Source organism: Papilio xuthus, unplaced genomic scaffold, assembly GCF_000836235.2.
Source record: "Papilio xuthus unplaced genomic scaffold, Pxut_1.1 DF826115.1, whole genome shotgun sequence".
Lineage (NCBI taxonomy): Eukaryota > Metazoa > Arthropoda > Insecta > Lepidoptera > Papilionidae > Papilio > Papilio xuthus.
Window position 1 is genome coordinate 1,881,126 of NW_013532534.1, and position 23,515 is coordinate 1,904,640.

General features: G+C 33.4%; 1 protein-coding gene across 1 annotated transcript in view; it reads right to left on the reverse strand.

Moving 5' to 3' along the window:
- Positions 1-877: 877 nt before the first annotated feature.
- LOC106123536 (LIM domain only protein 3) overlaps positions 878-23,515 on the reverse strand; it is a 41,815-nt gene continuing 19,177 nt past the window's right edge. The window contains exons 2-7 of the mRNA XM_013319931.1: positions 15,746-15,830; positions 6,477-6,711; positions 5,580-5,705; positions 5,191-5,332; positions 2,598-2,756; positions 878-2,186 (exon numbers count right to left, since the gene is read on the reverse strand). Coding sequence (XP_013175385.1) covers positions 2,628-2,756; positions 5,191-5,332; positions 5,580-5,705; positions 6,477-6,711; positions 15,746-15,791 — 678 coding nt within the window. The 5' untranslated portion in view covers positions 15,792-15,830 and the 3' untranslated portion in view covers positions 878-2,186; positions 2,598-2,627. The remainder of the gene's footprint in view (positions 2,187-2,597; positions 2,757-5,190; positions 5,333-5,579; positions 5,706-6,476; positions 6,712-15,745; positions 15,831-23,515) is intronic.

The following is a 23,515-nucleotide window of genomic DNA, read 5'->3' on the forward strand; positions in this document are numbered from 1 at the left end:
TATCTATGTCAACGTAATACTTCCATCGTTCGCGTATAGATTTTATCTCAAAGCATACGGTATTTTAAGTGATTGGAAAATATTTTGGTTTGTCGGGGTGAGGTCCAGACTCCTTACTTGCCAATTAGCACGACGTAAACAGCCCTAAGTTCATTCGAAAACCCCAAAAATCTCTTTTAAAGTCGACGAGTTTAAGTGCTTACACAAATGGATTGATGTATTTGATCGACCACCGAATGCAAAGTGCTTCGTTAATGGAACTAAATAATAAGTAAGTACCTTTTCTTTACTTATCGAAGTGAAGCTTGTTTACACGTCTTAAATTATACGCGAAGTTAAAACAACTTGAACTGTACACATAATGATTATGGACTTCTTGGGTTGCTTCATTTATTTACTTCGTTTTTAAAACAACACTTAGCCAATATCTCCGAGTTCTACTACGGATTAGAGAGTAAGTAGTAGTTAAAGTAAGAGGGTAAACAGAGACAATAATGGCATATCTTTCATCTAACATATTGACATTTCATTGCTCACGAAACATTTGCCATTTGTAATTTTAGAAATTAGTTTTTATTCAGATTGAAAAAGTTAATAAGTACCTAAGCCTATGTGTTCTTCCAGACTACATCTATGCCAAATTACGGCGAGATTCATGCAGCCGTTCTGGAGATACTTTCAAACAAACATCCATTCATCCATCCAAACATTCCCATTTATAATATAATAAGATCTGTTTATACTATTCTTTTTGGTTCTTCTAGCCGGATATATACAAAATAAATTTTATTTTATTGTATACATAAACTAAGTAAGATGGGTTTTGAACAAATGAAAAACACGTTTAATTATTAAATAAATATATTTATTTACAGAGTAACATAAAACTGAAAATATTTCCATCGATGTTTAAGATAGTTCAATTTTATTGTTGTCTTTATAGCGTAATGTGTGTAAGATGGAATATTATCCATCTAATATTGCTATAACGACTCTTCGGAAACTTTATTATACATAAATACAATTTTATCGTAAAAATCTATATGTTACATTACGTTTATTAACCTTAGAAAATTTAAGCACAATTTCTAAAAGATTTTCAACAATTTTTTTTATAAAGAAACAAGATAGCGGAAAAAGTGTCAATGATTTGTGGAGGCGCCAAAAATATTCACCAAAGCTATGGCAAAAATTATAATTTTACAGAACGTTTTAACATCATATAACTATATTTATAGAGTGGCACTTCCGATTTGCGTCTTAAGTGCACAAAACTTATCACTATACTATATTCGTAAGTCATCTGTTTAGACTAAAGTTATACAAATAACGGGGAAGTTATCTTTGGTAAAAAAATAACAGCGATATACCTACGTAACCGATTAAAATAAAGAAATAAAAGAACCATTAAAAAAATTATTCTCAATAAAATTTCATACCTTGTATGATAACAATATTACATTCACTAAATGTACATACATACATACATACAATTTCATAACAATGAGATCGATTTAATCAATTAACTATTTTAGTGTGGACCTGAATCGTTGTATCAATGTTGTAGGTACAATATATAGCAAGTGAGTTGTGAGATGCTCGTACTAAAAGTGATACAAGGTATATTATTTAATCTATTGTAAATACGAGGAGTGCCTAAGTAAAGAGGCTGGCAGATCGCGGCCTGCCCTGCCCACGCGCTGCAACGCACCGGCGCTATCTTAACATGTAGTCTCAAATCGTATACATAATGGAAATATCGTGTTCTGACAACGTTATCGTCTCATCCCGGACATTTTGTAAAGTGGCCACATATACACGGCCCGCCTCCTAGCCTAATGTACGCTGCCGATGCTTTTAAAATATGTCCGTCGAGACTCTTCGATGTACTTAATTCTGCACTTAACCACTTACGAGGGGCCACATCGCCGCTTATGAACGTTTCTAATTAAATTGCACTTTATACATTCTTAATAAGCTGCCATCGAATGATTTTTATTACGTCATAAGAAGTTTATGATACAAAAATAAAGCGTCACACCGGATACGGATTGTTTAACCGTTGGTCTTAGATAAAATAAAACGCCACATAATATTTAAATTTGACCGGATGTTTTTTCGTGTCCCGCTCTAGAGACTGAACAGACGCGGCCCCAGCTCGCCGCCAGGAATCAGTGAGGCTTTACCTAGAAGAGAACAAATTGTTATTATCATAGTATTGTATTATTACGTGGTACGTAATAGTATACAGCTGACAAACTGAAGATTGTATACTAATACATAATATCATAAGTACACTGATATCAATGCTTTATAAATGTTACGCAGGGTAAGTAATAAAAACCACAAGTGTGGGTGTGTTGTTTGCAATGCCACGTAGAAATATTTCCCGTGATCTTATGTAAGCGACAAATGCGACTCGATGCGATACGTAATATATTGTGTCTGATACGTAGACAGTGGCGGCAACGTAGGACACAAAGAACGACGAGCGGAATTTCGTGTCGCGATTGTCGCTCAAAATCATATCACAGTAACGTCATAGATCTATGTATATTTCAGAATACTTGTGTGTGTTTTATAGTAGGAATACCAACCGAGGCGAGCAGTCGGCGCGGCAGTGTCGGTCATCGCGCAGCGTCGCACACGGGCTCGGGGTCAGGCGGGCTGCCGTAGCCGCTTGACGCGTCATCCGCTCCCGCGCACCCCGCTACTTCTTTCTCCACCATTGCACCGGGGTATCCGCCGCTTGGCGACTGCACCAAACATTTCACATTAATTAAATGTCACACGTACTGTCGATCATCATCATCACTCCAACAATGCTCTCGAATACTCAATAGACAGTAACCATAACTACGTCATCAGTCTATTTTATTTTATCACTTTATTAATTTGACAGGAAGAAAGCAAGGCAAAGGAAAGTAACGGCAAAGATATACCAGAAATTAATAAGAAGACAATGGTTCTTACAACATAACAATGGGAAACAATTTTTGGGACATGTTCATATTCCTACGGTTTTATTGACAACATATTTTACGCCCGCTAGGGAAATGTCATAAAAAAAAACAAAAAAACGCAAATATGGGTAATTCGATTTTGGATGTTGGCAATTCTCTGTGCGATCTCCCAACAGTAGACCGTGAGCGCAATCAAAAAGTCGATTAGAAATGTCGTGCGGCTGAATGGGTTCCCTCCACTCGCGCGGCTCATAAAATGAAATAGATTCCCCCACATTCGCATTCCGACAAGCGTTCGTACGAGAAAGATTAATGATCACAAAAGAAACATAATAAAGTGGAGATAGAATCTTCCACTAACAGTGTCCTTGCGGGACTTATTTACTTCGCTGAGTCGACTTTTTCGCGTGCCCTTTATTTAGAACGAGAACACTTGAAATGTAAAACCATATCAAATAAAATGGTTTTAAAGAATGATAGAATAAATCGCTTCAATCCAAACAAAAGGTTACTTATAGATCATGCCATTCAGCCATTGTGGATTCAAACAGAATTTAGATTTCAGGTAAATTTTGTTAGTTTTTCCCGAGAAAAGAAGATATAAGAAAAACCCATATTGTTTTAGTTAATTTTTATTTAAGTCGGTCTTTTCTTAAAGTTCTTACGTGTAAAAATATATCGACACTTATAGTACGTAACAAGGCGTATATTTTGTTTTAATATCCGAATCTGTGTAAAATCGATAATATTCGAATAATAACGTCGACTTGATGCTTCTCGTAAGCATCGTGAGGATGCATTATAGTAATTTAGTATAAACGCGACAACAAACTCAGAAAACGTGTTTCTACTCCCACAAACAGCATTGGTACACGTCAGAGGAAAGTAATTATCGGAAAGAACTTTATAAGCTAGCAACGATATTGTGAGAACAGACAATATGTTATCCATTAAAAAGCTTTGTAGCATCGTTGTTCTATTTTTGAAATTCAATCGATAATTATAAGCCGCGAATTAATTAAAATCTTTCCACATGACCTGTAAACCTAACACTGTTATAATTACATAGTTTGGGAGATAATTTGCAAAGCTGATGCGGTGCGTAGCTGATTAGACATGCCTCTAGTATGTCAAACGGTTTTAGTTATATTACGCTGTTTTAATAAATTGTTTTTGATATTACACGGTTATTCTGTAATTACCAAAAAACAAAGTGTACCCTATTGGTGATACTGATCATATGCTGATAGAGCTCACACAAAAAGATAACGCTTGTAATAATAGTATCCGCACATTCTATTCATAAAAAGCCGTAACGACATTTACCTGCTCCCCACCCACTCTTCACCTAGCCATTTTCATTAATAAAATGCATCGTAGTATTTTGTTTGTCGAAAATGTTATATCTATATTTTTACTGAATTTTTCAAAATTATTATTAACTTTGTCATCGTTGAATAAAAAAAAATAAACTCTACATATTTAAGATCTTACATGTCATGTCATCTTCATTACTTAATTTTTTATGGTAACAACAAAATAACAGCGTATAGTAAAAATAAATATTTCACATCAACGCCGACATTCTGTAAACCTCTACATATTCACTAAAGTTAGTTTGTTTACAACATTTCGTTAAGTTGATTTGTAAATGCGTATAAATAATTGCTATAGCTATATTCATATCGGGCATTGTGAATATTAAGATATATGTTATCGTATATGTTATAGCAGCATTGTCGTCCTGTAGAACTAAGATGAAACGCCTCGTTACCAGTAATTGGATCTCCGGTTCTCGTCACATAAAACGCAGCATCGTTATTCTGCTCTATCATACGTACGTTTACGTAAAAGTAAAAAGGTCTGTCGCCTATATAACCTTTATATAAAATTCTTTGTATTTTAAAATATATAATTAGCGATAAATAAAGGTAAAGCGCTTACGCTCATCAGATCTTGTCAATAAAGTATTTTCTTAACATTTTCTGTCTATTCATGTTCCTACTAACAAAATGGTTGATGGTCAAATTGGATTTTACTATGTCTTCGCCTAGACTCTAGTTAGAGTCGATGTTATCCTCATAATCCTTTGTCAACATTCCATATCACAACCAAATATGGAGAACTGAACACCAACCTTCGCTAGTTGTAGAGGCACTTCAAGTGGTACTTGAAAGGGAAGGAGATTATCAAAATTAAAAGAAGATAAACAGAGAAGTAAATATACCTGTAGTCCACTAACTTGTCTTCGTATATGCGCGAGGCCGCTGGGATTGGCGGCCATGCTGGCGAACACCAGCCGCTCCTCGTAGTCGTACTCGCACAGTATCTTGTTGTCGCACAGGTAGAATCTGTCGCCCACGCAGAACCTGCACAAAAAAGTTTTATGGTCACATATATCAATTGTTAGGTATATCATAATATTCAGTCGATATTATAAACCAAAGTGATTTAAATAAATTAGTTACAGATCGAATAGTCAAAAAACTTCCCTATAGATAGTCATGTTCCGTCAGCGCAAACGTTAGCGAAGCGTGTTAACATTTTGCTTTATGTCCCGTCTTCAGATACTAAAGATGTTACATGTAAAAGTTCGTAGAAAATATTAAAGCTTACCTGTGATTGCATTGTTGACAGGCGAAACATTCTAAATGGTATACAAAACTCTTCGCTCGCATAACCATCTCGAAGGCTGGAATGACTTTGTTGCACGCTACACAATTGCCCGTCGCACCGAATAGCCTGTTACAAACCAAAATAAAAATAAGAGAAACGAAAAATGTACAATCACAAATAAAGACCAATTTAAAAATATAAACGCTAAATGCTTTTAAACTATTGAAATATGAATTGAAGGAAAACATAACAATAAAAGAAGAAACATAAAGAGTCAAAAGCATATTTATATCCATCATCTAAAATTCAGTTTCAATGAAAATTGTTTTTATCAATTTAATGCCTTAGCAAAGAGGTGCGTATATAAGTAACAAAAACTTTCAAAGGCTTCCAAAAAGACATTAGGAAACTCGCTATCCCAACTATAGTCTACATGAACTTAGTATCCAGTAATGTTGAGAAACACATGTTGTTTGTGGGTAATTATTTTAATATTATAAGTATACGTTGCGTGTACCATTGCACCGGTACTATAAGACTTCATGTGACATAACGGTCACAATAATAGGGTTGGACATGAGCAAAGGATAATTGATCGCCGCAGCAAAATTTTGAGTAAACAATTTCCTGTTTAAGCCCTGTTGATTTCGTCGATGATTACGGACAGCTTAATATCATGTTTCGAGTACTGATCATGAAACTGTTTTATGGGAAAAACCTTAATTAAAGGTTTTTGCGTAATGAATATCGGATGTGAAATACCGAGAATTTTTATACAAAAAGTTTTATTCATGTTACAAAAAATCACATGATGACGATGATCAATGGATTATTAAAAATATATAAGCTTTATTAAAAAAAATATATATCTAAAGAGTTTGGTTGAAGCAAACTTACCTAAGGTAATCTCTCTTGCAGAGCATGAGATCAGCTTTGTAGTACAGCTTGGAGCCGACCTCGCCAAGCCGGCAATCACAGCAGCCACACTTGAGGCAGTCCTCGTGCCAGAACCTCTCCATGGCCTTCAGCAGGAACCTCTCAGTGATGACCTTACCGCACTGAGCGCACAGCCTCGCGCCCCCTGTCGTCCCGGACACATTGCTCAATGTATATTTGTTCTCTTCCTGCTGATCTGTAAAACAAAAATAATTTATAATAAAAGTTTGACAACATTTGCTCTGGAAATGTTTCTTCAAAATATTCACATTACATTTTTAGTCGATTTGAGTTATTTTTTTTAACTTTTTGGATGTTTATATGTATGTCGTAGGCCATTTATTTATACGTCATCCAATACAACTTTTAAATATAAATATTAGAAACATTTCCGAAAGTAATAGAAAAAAATGGTGATGATAATCTACGTGCTATAGACTTTACCTTGTTTTCTTTTATCTTTGATTAATATACAGTTAATGCATTATTTATATTCGAGTTTATAACGCGTATAGTAAATAAATATATTCTGAATAAATCTGTATTAAGATTGAACATATGTTATCGCAACAAACGGATATTAGCACTTAAACGAGCCGTTAGAATTTAAATAAGGCAAAAGAATGTTTATTTGCTATAAAAAATATCGAATGTTCTAATTAAGACTTGATTACTTGAAACTCCCAATCAATATAAAACGTTGCGTATTAAATGACGTACGGAAATGCTTAAGATTATTAAGAATTATTAACCTTCACATTTTACATCATCAGATAATTTTAGCCTTAAAATAGTTGTAAATTCTTATGCCTTAGATGTTAAGTTATAAATACGTAAACGCAATTTAATTGGTGTAACGACGCTATTAAAATAATCTTTAAGAAAAATGAGATCGCATCCGGTATGTAAGGAAAAGTTGGAGCAATAAGACATAAACAGACATCGCGTAAATATGTTTAAAGTACAGAGGTAAAAGAATAGTAAAAATTTTGGACACGACGATACGTTATATAATAAATATGATAATCCATTATTATTTATATTATTAAATAAAACATTAAACGCACCCTTAGTATGTTTCGAACGTATTACAAATTATTTTACACCACAATTAATCGATTTGAGAATTAATGAATAACCACCACAGACCGCACTCATTATGAAGAGCTAAAACTATCTGTCTGATCTGTTACGATGTTAATATTCGTATAAATATAACGACGTAGCGATAAATAATAATATTAATCAAGTATTATTAGCATTCTGTTTCGCTACACAACGTCTGTTTGTTTATAATATTCTTGTCTTTATAGCATTAATCTCGCTCGATTGTTTTCTTCGTAATTGCATCAATTAATTCGAGTAGACGCGCAACTCGAGTCGTTAAGTCTTATAACTGACATTATTAAGATGCGCGTACGCATTCTTCTGAAGCGGGGAAAAAGCAACAATGTGTTGCGTGCACCGCCATAACGTTAGACACATTAACAACGTTCTATAAAACTTTATGCCTCTTTGTTGCTCTAAAAGGTTTAATTACATTTCTAACAACTCCTCATAATTGCAAATGTACCTGACTGAATGCATTAACATCCTAACGTTATTATTTTAATCACGTGATGTAAGTGTAAAAGAAAACTGAACACAACATAGTTTGGTAATAGTTTATATAATACTAGCCGTTGCCCATGACTCCGTTCGCGTGGAATAAGTGACCTGTTATCTTCTAGACTATATTCTTTATTGTGCCAAATTTCATCATCCGTTAACCTGTTCCGGAAATACCTTCTAACAAACATCCATCTATCTAAACTTTCGCATTTATAATAGTAAGACAGTAAGGAATCTATACTTAATGTCAATAATGTACATTGAAAATAAAGTGGACGTAATGTTATCCAATATAAATAAATTATATACTAGAATAAACGTCTTCCGCAAACACAAGTCAGAAGGAAAATCGAAGTATGATGAAATCATATGATTCGATACACGGCACAAAATAAACACTGGCGTTAGTAAACAATCAGTACCAATTTATCGGAGCGACGTCCACATAATAATGCCGCGTACGTCCAACCAATCGAGGAGCCAATTGAAGGGGTAACTAGGTGGACATAACTCATTGCAATCGATCACTGAAGCACGGCCCGGCCGATACGTCTCCTTTATTGGAGCCGACGTCGCGACAATAAAGTTAATTGGACTATATTAATGACGGTTCGTTAATAATAAAATAATAAAGATGATGTAGAGCGGGCTTCGCGGTGGGCAATTAGCGCGCTGCGGGGAGCCCGCTCGCCCACGCCCACGCTCCTACGAGATCGTTATGTGCGGAACTATAAATCTGCAAGCATCGCTAAACAACATAATTAATTTGCTCTAAACATTACAATTAGATTTACATTTTACTTTCATCCTCTTAACGTCTCTATAATGTAATAGACGTTAGAAGGTATCTTCAGAACCGTTAAAGAGATTTAGCCGAATTAATTACTTAATCTAATTTCTAACAAAATAAATAATTTGATTTGTTTATCTTAGTTTAAAAAGATAAATATTGACATTATTTTAAATACCTATGTAAATCAGGAAAAATAATTTCTTTACTTAAATTAAGTTTTATGATAATTATTCTCTTTCTCTTATTTCCACCACTTAATCAAATTTAAAATATTGTTTTAATTATATAAAACGTCACATTCGTATTGTTTATTTTTAAAGTATTATAAACACCATGTCATCATTTAAAAATAAATTAAAGAAATTTGTCAGTAAAATGTAATGTCTGACTACTGGTAAAATTTTCATGTTCTTGTAAAATTGTTTCTCGTAAGTGAATTTTGTAAATTCTTTGAGAAATAAAGATCTTAAACCACAAAGTATTATAAATATTTTGGCCTGCACAAGAGAGTTACAAAATCAATGTGCAACATATACAAAAACATCTGACTGTAATATAAGAGCGGGCAAAAATGCAGCCAGACCTCATAAAGTGAAATGATACGCTTTAAGTCTAATGTAATTTAATGCCATGTATTGATGCTTACTCATTACGCTGCGGTTATAATGGCGGATCGATCATGCGGTACAGTCGCGTACTTAAATGCAAACGTTAAATAATATGCTTTATAACAACTCTATAAGGTTCTTTACTAACAACAATGAATGTTCTCAAGGAGTTTTTTTGTAACTCCACATCAAAACAACTACACCGTTTCCCCAAGAACCGCAAGTAGTGCGTGCGATTGCAACGCGCTTTATCCATTTCTGGCTACGCATGCTATTTGTGCTGTGGTTATGGAGCGAATCCAGCGAGCTATAACGACTTGATTGATTGTATCGATACAAGGCGTCTCTCCCAATACAAAACTATAGACTTAAGTGGAGACTTGTGTTAAATTGTACGATTGTGGAAGGAATATGTGGACAGTCCGTAAAAGGGCCTAAATATTTCATTCCTGTTAATTTTTATTGTCTTTACTGTTCGTTTTTGTTGCCTGTTCTTGGACATCGTTAACAAAGTCAGTTAAATTTACTTAAAAGGACTAATTGACTGGTCTAGATTGACGGCAATGGTCATCTAGGTACTTTGAGTATACGTTTTAATTAAGGTTCTCTCATTATTCTGTTTTTTATTCAATCTTTGTCTATTTGATCAAAGCTGCAACTTTAAAAAAAATGTATCACAAGAAGTAATTAAGAAAAGCAATGTTATCTTTTATTAAAATCTACTTCCAATGCCATATTTCTAATAACGTCTTTTTCAGTTTGTATAGTCTTTCCATAAGCCTTACTTCTATTTAAGATAATTGAGTTCAGACAGTTTTCAAATTAAATTTTACGAGCTATCTTAATTCGAGCTTTGGCAAGCGATCTATACGTTCATGTGAAATGTAATACAGATAATAAAAAATAAAAGGCGTGTTAATAACGTGAAGCGTGTATTAATATCGGCGAGGGAAGCCGCTTCGTATTATTTTCTTTTTATTACCACCGAGAGAATTTGATAGAGACTTGGCTACCGAACTGCGAAGACAGTATAATTTTGCCAACACACGCCGACGGTTCTCGCAAACGTATTAAGGCACTGAAATGAAAAGAAACCAGGGAATGGATAAAAAGTAATTTATTTTGGAGTTGTTTGGTGCGACAATGGGATGCAATGTGTGCGGTCGAGGTGTGGAAGTGTGTCTGAATCCTTATTTAATGCTATTTAGCTATAAACATATCGCGTATAAGATAAACGCATACTACAAAGATATTTTTGACGATTCATAAAACAAGTACAACGAGTTAATGAAAACACTTATTTTGAAGTATCATAAATATGGGTCCTTTTACAATCTTCGCTATTAATCGTTGTATCCCACTAATAGACATAAATATATCCAAATAAATTGAACATGTTCCAGGCTACCACGTCACAATTAATGACATAAACGTACACAGACCTGACCATATAAATCCATTAATTGTTTTAATCTAAATCAATAAGGTAAGTAAAGACATAACTCTGCATTGAAACATTTTTTGCGCGAACAGTGGGCTTCCACAAAAGACGTGGGGATCATTTAACGCGCGCCGCATTAGGCAATGCCGAGTATTTAATAGTTCTAGTCGAGTATAACCGTATAGTTTCAAGTATTCACGCGTGTCGGCGACAGTAGGCAACATTCCTCGGATTCAATTAAATGCCAGGTTATTGTAATGAACCCGCATCACGACCGAGCCGCAATCATTCCGTGCAATTTGCAATCGTTCATTGCGTTTTGCAATTAACGTGGCCTTCCCATATCGCTATATTATGTGGACGTGTACGTTTCGTGTAATATTGTGCTGATCGTTTGTTTAGAACTGACATTTTTATTATTTTTGTTCTATTGTCAATGTTCAAAGACTTTTACTGAAGAATCTAAAGAAACATTTTACTTTATTATGTAAAATTATTAAAGGATGGGGATAAAATGATGCATTTAAGCTAAGATAATGTTACTAAATTAAAAAAAAACAACAATTACTAGCTGTTTTATTGGGTAAACATAGTTCAATAAATCCGATATTAGTTATTACACGACATTTAAACGCGTTACATTATAAGTTTAATGCAACACTAATGCATTTGCGTTATTTTATAATTAGAGTGTGTCCGGGGCAATTCTAAATGCTTTTATAGTTTGTATAGTTTTAGCAGTCGGTCAGTCATTAAACAATGGAGTTAATTGCGCCGTTGCCGTATCCATTATGCGGGCTCCAATTAGATTTAACCAAATACGAGTTTCGCTTTAATAAAGAGTGAAAAAAGCAATTAACATCGCCTCACTTTCTACACCGATGACATGTTACATTGCGATTAACATCGTTTTTAATTTAATAAAACTAGTTGTTTATAAAGAAAATTCAACAATATGTACATATACTATACCAATTATATTTGTCAAAATTAGTAAGTATTTAAAGAAAGAGTATTTCACAAAAGTCCTACGCGTAACGGTACAAGTTGTAATAAATTGATTCACCATTCGCTCTACGTATTAAGTCACTTTATTTGTAGTAACATACGTTATAAAGTTAAATAGCATATATTAAAAGTGTCTCGTTTCATATTAAAACCAAAGCAAAACTGACCCTTAGGAAAGCGGTGGGAACGCACCGTGCAGCTGAAAGGCTCGCCTGAAATCCAGCGTCGTTAACATTTCCGTTATTAAAAAAGTATGAGACTTTGTCATCAGAGAAGTTAGTTTTTTTTTTAATTAAAATTATGAAATTGATATTGCCTTTACGCCGGCGCTCGCTTCCCCGACTCAACCTTGTGAAAGTTTAAATTAATTTTTGAATTAAGCCTAATAGCAGTGGTAAACGATTTCTAAAGAAAGAGTTTTCTGTTTGAGCAATTAAAATTTCAATTATTTTATGGCAGAATACCGTGTCTTAATTGGTTTTAGCTGTGGAAATTGTAGATAAAAGTAATTGTCTACAGGCGACGAGTGCTCGTGGGGTCTAAATTAAAAGCCTCAAAATATTTCTTTTAACAAAAATAAAAGCGGATAACGAAACAGGCCTAAAAATCTAAAGGCAAAATTTTTTCTCTCTCTTTATAATAAAATATAAGAAGAGAAGAACAATAATAAGTCATCAAATGTCCCTTAGAAATTATGTACTTAATAGTACTGTAGTGTTTTTAACAACCCAACAAACAATACGTCAATAATTGGAACATAAGAAATATTACAATTAACATACGTCACTATTTATATTACTTATCTATCCCTTTTAATATAATTATATGCTTACGATTCTTGAATAAACACTTTCAAAGTGCTGCGTGTTTGCTTTTATAACTATCATTAAAAAGATAAGCCTTTATTGAGACTTTCGAATCCATAAAATCTATAATTAAGTTGTTTATATTTTTATTGAATGGTAGATTCGTGTTTCTCATATATTAATTGAAATGCTACTTGTCTTTAATCGAGCTGTAGACTGCGACCAATAAACATTTATGACCGCGACTGTACCTTTATTTATCCATTAACAAATACTTGTCGCCTGAACTGTACTATATTATTTCATGTTTACATTAAGTTGATTTAATAAGGTTATTTGTATTAAGATGTAGTAGATATCATTTTTACAGGGAATTTTAATTAAATAATTTAATGAAAATTTAAAAGGACGCACGAAAGGTTATTAGCGCTTGAATTTACAATAAGCTTAAGGAAACTGAAAATTCATGGTAAAACTGTTTTTTCATGCCATTTGGTATTAAAAAGAGGTCTCCCGATTTTCAGCTGTAATACTAATTATATTGATCATAATATTTGCGTGCTGTCGTACATATTCAAGTATTTTTTATTACTTCATACAATGAATACAAGCGAATATAAGAATTATTTCCGAGAGAACGTTACATAAGAATTTTATGAAGTCTTATAACTCGATCCACGTATTGAGTTTATTGTGAATACATTACCCGGGTCGAAGTTTTGCCGAGTCGAGACAATCTACGTCATAAATTATTTTCTGAGAGAAAGGCTCAAGGCGAAACTTAAGCCTGACATAAGTGGGCAATAAACTTCAACCAATTTGGAGATTCGCATCTGGAGGCTCTTATTAAAGCCCGAAAGTTAGTCCTTTTCATCCATCACTCGTAATACGTATGTGAGTTATTGTATGAAAAATTGAAGAATAAATTGAGTCGCTGCAGCGGCGGCGAGACATAAATCCCAACTGAGCCCTCAATATTGTTTTAAAGGGGAAGTGGCCATAAATTTTATCAGGGCCGCCCAGCGCCGCGGGCCCCGGCCCACTGTCTCCGCAATTTTCCGGCCATGCTTGTGCATTCGCCGCTCATGTGAATTTGTTGCGTTATTACTGTACAAATTGAAATCCTTCTCGCTCCGCGCCGCGCCGGCCGTCATGAACAGGAAGTGTTTACCATTCGATTGCCCTTCCAATATACGCTTTTTAAATTTACTGTCCAAATACAAACAGCTTGCACACACAATGCGAAACTAGCAAATATAAGTAAATAAATAGTAAATAAAATCTTATAAAACATTAATAACATATTTCAAACCATGGAAATATAAACTTTAAATTGTTTTTATTATACAACGATCGTAGTTATTGTGTGCAATATCAAATTAAACTTGGATCTCATATCCATTATAGCCTTTTCTACTAAAAGCTTCAATAATAATGTCTTATTTTTCGAATATTAAACAAAAACAATTTAGGTTTTTATTGGAAGGCTCCGATTTATTTCTACCAATAACTCGGTATTACACTGTGAAAACAATACGAGTACCCGCTCAAAATATATTACAAAGAAACTCGTTAGTTATTAGATTTTCCACTTTCTCGAATGAGCTTAATGTCTGTAATAACGTGAAACACGATTTTGATTATGATAAAGGCTCATAAAATGCCGCGAGAACCAGAAGGGAGACCTTTTTGAAGTATCATTATTTACGATTATGTATCTTGTGTTTTGTTTTCCTATGCCAAGATCTATAATCTATCAAATATATTTATTCATTGAAAAAGTGTCGTTTTATGTTAACTTTTATTGATTTTACCCTCATACATTTAATGTTATATTTTAAAACAATTTTCGTAGCTTAATTTCGTAGAATAACTTTAGTTATTAGGTTACTAAAACTATACAAAAATAATTATAATCGTCACCATGATCTCTATTTTCTTATCACCGAGAATGAAGGCCGTGACTTTATTAGTGAATTTGATCGAAGGTTATTTGAAGTTACGTGATATTTTACAACAACGTTAGCTTTTCTGCTGAAGTCCAAATTATTATTGTACGCACACACACGCGTACTACAATAAAAAATCGCTTATTTTTATCAATACTATCTGGGTGTTGGACATTTCGCATAAATGTGATATTGCAATATCGTTCGTCCCCTTTTTTAATATCGCGACGGACGCTGCCGGTCGGTTTATGACACAACCCTTCCCGCGTTTTATTCACGGCCTGTTTGTCCTAATATTATAAAAAATTGACATCAGCAAACCATTTTTGTATTATTTTGGATATATTGATGGAGTTTACTTTTATTTTATTTATATAAATGCTTATATGAATTTATTGACATATATATTTTCCATAAAAGCTAAAATTTTGTGCAGTCCAACCTGGATAAGCGTGTAATCTGTATAAAGGATAATAATAGTCTAGTCCCGACAGTCGACCTCCATAACCGAAAAATTCGAGTTGTAGTGAAACCTCTATAAGCAAAAAACATATCGCGGTCCCTTAGACTCTCGCTTATCCATGTTCGACTGTATTTCGTAAGATGACAATATAAACTTTTTAAGTCAGTTGTGCCTGACTGACAACTTAAGAATGAGTATTAGTCATATTTATGTCTATTCCATTGTGACCTTCTAAATCAGGGATGGCAAACCTTCAAACTTGTACGTGCTATTTAAAAAAAAAGTTTTGTGACTACAGATTATGTTGGCACGTCTATGGAGTTAACTAGCGTTTATTCTACATATAATATCCACTAAACATAGTCACAACTAATTCATACGTTTTTTTTGTACTGCAAAATAAAATATGTGATCAGTGACCAGTTTGCCATTCCTGTCCCGTATCAAGGGATTGACCGATATTTATGAGGGAGATGCAATTCGCATTCTTCGTGAGAATTTCATATAGTTGAAGGTTATCAAAGCTTTATTTTTTAAATATTTAGACTTACTGGCTGCGGTGTCGGGCTTATGCATGGCGGGTGGATCGCGAATCATGGTGCAATCAGTCTCGCATCACCCGCATCCAAAATGATCCTGGAATAAAACAGATTATAAATTTCACCTTGAATTAATATAGCATTTGGTATTATTTATTACTTTATGTTTGGTTTTATTTGTTTTCATATCAGCTTATAACGTTTTATAATTAGTTAAGGAAAATTTAATTAAGTTTAAGCCTTCAAAAATAGTCTGCTTCAGTACTCATTTTGTACCATATATGGCTTTATTTATTAAAGTTGAGATTTTTTACATATTAATTTTAATAAACATGTATATGATAATTACTTTAAATATATATTTATTTTTACATTTATAAATAAAGTTGTCAATAATACATGTCGTATTACCTGGCGCCATATTGTTGCATTAATTAACTTCAAGGATAAACTATTTTTGGAAAAGTAAACCTTGATTTAAAAATAGTATGTTTATAAAAATAAGAGCAATTAATTTTTATTTACTTGACATTTACGAATGCTAACATGTTTCGTGGGAAATAATGTAGAAGTATGATAAGTTATTAATTATTTCTGTAAATTATTCAACAGGTAACTAAAATTGATTAAACAGTCGTAAATGTAATATTTATTTACCTAAAATAAATCTTTTTACAAATAGATGTATTGTAAAAGCGGACGTCTCAAAGTAACCTCATTAGAATAAACGATATCCTCTTCTCACGTCCACTACGCGCAAGACCTTATTACTACGGCAAACTACCGTCAAACAGCATTACTGATTCGTCTGTTTACTTTATAATAGACCTTATTTCAAAGTCTAAGGTCTTATTTTTGAATGTTTTATACTACTCTTTAAAGTGATTATGTAATTTCAGCTTTATTCTACATAATATAAAGTTTACAATGGTCTTTAAGTGAAGAATAAACGTGCTTTTATGGATTGTACTTGGTCCTTAAAGGTTGAATTGTCCATGCATGCTGTAAATTGAAACTCTATGGAGACGCTAATATTTCTCACGTATCGATGTCGTCTCAATACGGTCAATTTAATAAACAAGTTTTTGTTCTTTTTCCTTCTTACTAATCTTACTAATATAAATGCAAATGTTTAGATGGATGTTTGTTTGAAGGTATCTCCAGGACGGCCTAACGGTTCTCTAAGAAATTTGGCGTACTTAGAGAACATAGCGTGGAAGAACACAGGCTACTACTAATTATGTTTTTTTTTTTAATTTCGCGCGGACGGAGTCGCGGGCGACAGCTAGTATTAATATATCTTATTTAAATTGCCAACGTTAATATTCCCATAGATATATTGAACTTTGTAGATAAGTATCTTTAATGAAAATGGAATGATAATTAATTCTGACATATAGCTTACAAAAGTTTATTTTTTTAACAATTTACATTTTTCAAGAATAAAATTAAAATTTAATGAATTAAAAATTAATGTTTCAGTAATGTGATACACCATTAACAAATATTTTATTAAATTTAAATAACTAATTTGAAATCACGTTACATATATACACACATTTAGTGGATACCCACATTATTCCATCGGAACTTCGAAATTATGAAAGCCAAATGATTGGGTATTTTTCTTTCACCACGGAAAGCATTCAACATCATCTTGCCAAACATCAAGCGATTTTAATATAAAAGAATTGTATAAAATGTGTTAAAAGATATAAAAACGCTATCGCACTCAATTGGAGACGGGAAATATTTTACAACCGCATCGAAATTCCCATCAGCACCTGTTACAAAGGCGGCTATCAAATTACCCGCGACACATCCGAGCACGCCTCCAACCATAAATACGGTATTCGTTATGCATTTCTCATATTCATGAATCCGTTTTATTGGCCCCCAATAAAATATGAACATCTCAGAATGGATATGAGAACGGGCAAATCTAATATGGATTGCCGTGCGCCGGATTCGGTACGATTGGCAAACGGGGGATAGCAGGGGGAGGGGGCCGCAGCTGGGTCGTGAGACACCCGTCTTTGCCAATTTGGAATTATAAAACACGGGAAGCAATTAAGCATGTATGGTATTATAATGATATTTAATATCCTTTTATAGCATTTCATACGAATGAATTTTATTAAATTGTTATTCACAAAAGAGTTCAATTTAATTACGTTTGACATTCAGAGATAGATTGTTTTTTTATAACATATAGACTCATAATAACATGTAAGAATTTTGTAATTGTCTCTTTTTATGTCTGTTTTACTTTATTTGTCTTTACGATGCAAGTAATAAACAAATAAAGGTCACCTTACCAAAGCCTTATTTTGCCAGATATGGAAAAGTTTAATTGAATAACAAATATGAATGTCAATTTATTGAAAATAACTTAAAAAGAATAAATTGTGGCTATCATATTAAATTTAAAAATGCGAAAGTTTGCACGCGTGCATGGATGGATGTTTGTTATTACGTATCTCCAAAATTGACATAGTTGTAGAACTTAGTCTAGAAGAACACATATGTTACTTAGGCATTAAGTTTTTTTAAGTTAAAAGTTCATCATCATCAGCTCACTATACGTTCCCACCGAGGGGCTGGGAGCCTACACTACGTTACGGGTGATTAGGCCATAGTCAACCACGCTGACCAAGTGCTGGTTGGTTGACTTCACACATCTTTGAATTTCTTCTCAGATATGTGTAGGTTGCATCACGATGTTTTCCTTTACCGTAAGAGCGTCGGTGGCTCAGTGTTAGAGTGAAGGAAGGGTTAAATATTATAACAACTTTGAAATATCGTATAATATATATAATTTGTAAACAGGGAGCATAAAAATAAAGGTCTGTAATCCACAGTGATCTTACAAAGTAAATGACTTACTTCGTAGTTTATACTCTGCTTTCTTATATATTTTTATAAGCGACACATCTTTATAAAAGTGATACTCCATAAAGAAACTCCAGATTAGTTCCTAAAGGACAACTTATTGCATCCTAGAGTTATTTAAGAAGTGTAATCCGAATTTAAAGGGCGTTGTCACAATAAAGAAGCCGCAAAAAGGTTAGTCCGTCCCCAACGTGTCAAAAATTCAACAGAGAGTCTGGATAAGTGGAATGTATAGCGGACTACGGGATCCCGAATAAAATATTCTATATGAAATCGTACGTCACCGGTTCCCGACTTGTTCTCACCGTGAGTGCTCCGCAGAAATCTCATATTTATTCGCTTTTATGTCACTTGCAGCAAGCCCTTTTGTGTCTGCATCGATTTACAGACATCCATTAACGGATTTGGATTAGAATATTTGGTGAACGAATCGTTTAGTTGTAGTTTCAAGAAACAGTAACTAAAAGGGAGCTATCTGTTTGGATACTTACGAATACCGGGCCGGGTTTAAAATACAATGGCTTATTACTACAGGTAATTAAACATTTAGATAAGAAATATATTTATTTATATCACAGTAAAAATGGTCTCTACTACAAAACATCAATAATATCCCATTTATGTCAGCTAATTAAAAAATATTATAATGGGCTATGAAATGCTGTAAATTAAACCCTTTACTAAGTTATAAGAGCCATTTTGCGTTGAAAATTAATTCACATCTCCATTATTATTGCATTATCAACACGATCAATTAAACAGCATTACGTTAAAATTCACCCCAGCCATTAATTACGTGGCAACCGACAGCGCACAATACGAAAGACATAACGTGGACATTACTTCGAAGAGTAAAAAATTATTTTTAAAAATGATTTTCTTTTCATATGAAGGTTTTCAAAAGTGTTGTTATGTTAATAATGAGTATTATTTTAATTGCTTTTGTTATAACAAATTAAGTGAAACAACAATTTGATCCATTAAGGTCAAAGTAATCTGTTAGACAGTCCCTTCTGACTCGCACTGATCGAATTCATTATTCACCAGCAGAGAGCAATTAAAGCTCCACTAATCAATCTCAAACTTCAGCCAGAGCTGAACTCTAATCAAGAAAACTCCTATTCCGTGAAAGCTTTCCGAACAAAATTTAACTTAATTAAAAATGTAAATTAAATTCCTAGCCGCTTCCACAGCATCGCGTCGGCCGCGCGCCGCCGAGCGCTCGGGGCTTTTGATTGCAGCTAAAAGGTTTGGGATTAGTGCGCGAAAGAGCTTTCAGTGCATTTGTAGAGCTTTTAAGTGGGAAGCTTTCGCTTAAGACACTTACATACAATGTAAATTTTATGTACCACGTTAGAAGTGTAAGGCGTCGCTTATGAAACGAAATTAATTTGCCGCCATGAGTGGCGTATTTACGAGTATGTTATGTGTTTTATGTGTTAGTGCTTTATTAATGAATATGCCTTATTAAATGACGGGGCTAGATTTTTGTTCAGAAAAAATATTCATCAAAGTTGATAGCTTCAATACGTTACAACTTTTATCTAATGCAGCAGATGCCGCGACTTCGTACGCAAGAAATTAAAAAATATAGTAATAAACATAGCCTATATCCACCCGGAGATAGTGTAGCTTCTCAAAAACTAAAAAAAATCAAATAGGTTCAGAAGTTTAAGTACATCTTCAAAGTAAACAATTAAAACTTTTCTCTTAACAATTTTCGTTTAGATTACAGAATTATTTTTTTTTTATTAATTTTGATAACATAATATTGAACGTAATAGGGATAATGATGTTTTTAACGATTTACTCTTAATTTTTTTTTGTATACATTAGGATCCAACAAAGGATAGAGCAGATTATTTCCACTCTTTGCAATATTTGAATAGAATTTTTTGGGACGTGGCTATGACAGAGAAGTTTGGAAAATAAACCGCTCGTAAAATTATCAATTCCGAGGGAAATCCGGCGCCCGGGTCCGACTACGAGCGCTTACACTAAAGTCTTTCACATTGCTATTTCTAGATATTATCCGCAATTTAAATATTTAAATATTATATATCGTTTTATTAGTAGTAAATAGTTTTTTAAAATTCTTTTTGGCGGTTTAAGTTCTTAGATGCAATCATTTTATGAGTCGAACTAACATTGACTAGTCGAATTCAGTGGACATGAGAAATTATATTTGTTGTCTCTGAATTTATTTTGGAAATCATATTGTTTAAATTAATGATACAAACAAGGCTGTATTTTATTAGCCTTTGATTACAGTCATATATACCCCTTTAGTAATGTTTATTACATTTCTGTAGAATTCGAAGGTAAAAGATTAGAAATGTATTCAGGTTTCTGAATTTAATGTAATTAACTACAGTTCGACCTTATAAAATTGCTTAATCTTAAAATTTTAGTAAAGTCATTATTTTTAATAATTAAATTTTTTGTTATTTGAAAAGTCATGTTTATATGGTATCAGCAAATACGTCACATATCGCCCCCTGGGAGCGCGCCAAAACAATCACTGTTATTCAGCACTTAGCTCCACGACGCAGTTTCATTACACAACATACTCGCGTCGTACATCGAAGCAACGCCGACGTTTTATATGGACGATGAGATGGTTTAATTGGTCATTTTGCATTTTGTGATTGCTTTATTTTCATCTATTTTATTTTATGACAATATTAGTCCTGTAAGAGTTTCATTTTTTTCCTATGAGGTACCATAATTAAACGAAAATGTTCGTATTTCGCGACTCGTGAACTAATTGGATTTGGAAAAATTGTCCTGTTAGCAGTGATAACACACGCATTGGCCATCCAATCACAAGGAGCGGTGAAGATTGGATTGAACGAGAATGGACTGAACGGCGGACTGCATAGATCCGTGCAGCGCACCCACCGACCCTCGCCTTTTGAACTCAGATCATCGCGACACTCACCCGTGAAATTGATTCTCGTGAAAAGAAAAGACGCGAAAGATAAATAAAAAGGAAATAGGAAAACACAAGCTAAGATTTGGCGTGAAATTGTTTTTCAGCGCCCGTCCGCCGCGGCTTCGGCGGCACCTCGACTCAAGAATTTCTCAATTACTGAGTGTAAATGTATTTTACCCTGATTATTTGGGTCATGTAGATCCAACTTACTCCTTCGCGCCTAAAAATACGTTAAAAACTCAATACTGCAAAAGTAATACGATTCTTGGTCAAATGGCAACTTGAATGCATCAAATATCTCTTACATTAAAACAATTAGAATCGCCGCCATTATAAATTACGATAACAAAACTAGTCTCCTAAAATAAATCGGTGCGTGTGTCAGCGTCGGATCGGTCGAATTGGTATCTTAAAACACTGTGACATCTCATCCACTACGTGATCCATTTGCCGAAGTAAGAAGCAATCTCATTCAATACCCGGCCGCCCCGGCCCTCATCCCGTCCCCCCGCACACCCCAAACGCCAGGGCTGCCAACAATGAGATACATTGTGAGACCCGTATCAAACACAATAAAATTTTACATTCCTTTTTAACTACTTTCCCGTTGTTATAAGATAATACTGAGTAATGCTTATAGTACCTAAGGATTTACAGTGTTGGTAATTTTATGATACTTGGGTTATTGTTCTTCGTTGCTTTGATTTGTTGATCTAATAATAACAAGACGAGAAATCAAGATATTCCCAACAAGTGAATACATCAATTATACTAGAGATTGACCAAGTAAAAATAAATAAGATATTTTACAAAAATGAAATAAAGGAAAAATGTTCTTAACTTTATTAAGATTATGTTGACAACCCTGATAGGATAGCGAGTATCGCTTTTCTCGATTGTATTAGATTCAGCTGCCCTTTTCATCTACATGTCGTTCTCTCCTTGGCTCTCGGGAGGTCGCCTGCGGTGGATACGCCCTCTATCTGCACTTTAAATACTCCTTTGCAAACTATTTCTACATGATTTATTCTAGCCTTATTATTTTTTATTAAAAGAGAACTTAAAATTACCTGGGACATGATAATCAAGAATTTATTTAATGCAGTAATATTTTTTTAATTTTTGCAAGCAGAAAATTTCAAATGACGAATTAAATTTATGAATCATCATATTATGAAATAAAAATAAAATAATTAAACAATATATAACAAATATAGCAATTGGAATATAGACATAATATACGTATATGTTGTGTTTTTTTTATAAGATTCTTCATAAATGTGTTTTAATGTAGCCCATTATTCTAATATTTTAAGTGGTCACTTTAAATTACATTTATTTTATTAACATTTAATGTAAATAAAGTAAAGTTATTTTTTTTTTTAAATTAGAACACATCTATAATTCATTAGATTTTAGATGAACAAAGTATTCTATTAGAAGATTTGCATTTTTTATTTAAAAACATTAAAAATATGCAAACATTTGTTTACTTTATTACTATGTATAAATAGTCGATGTTGTTAAAGCAGATAGCTAGGTTAATAGCCATAACCAAATATATATGAATTATATTTATTGTCTCCGAAAACAAACTGCGTATGTAAATTTTATTCAAATGTTGTCCAAGCCATACAATATTTTATCTAAATTAACATTTTAATGTAAACATTTCAACGCCTATAATTTCCTTTTTGGTTTGATAAAATTAGTAATATTAACAAGATATGTAAATCCTTAATTCGCACTATTTCCTTCAAAATAAAAAAGATAGCATAAAAAAATGTGCAAACGTAAGAAAATGTACAAGTTGTGAAACTATGAATACGATTATCCACACAATTCCAAAGGCCGTCATCCAATAAAGCGGTAGGTAGCAAAGGTATCAAATCTTCGTCCGTAGTGAAATTGAATATTTATCTGGGTAGTATCTCTATTCCGGAACAATTTTTATG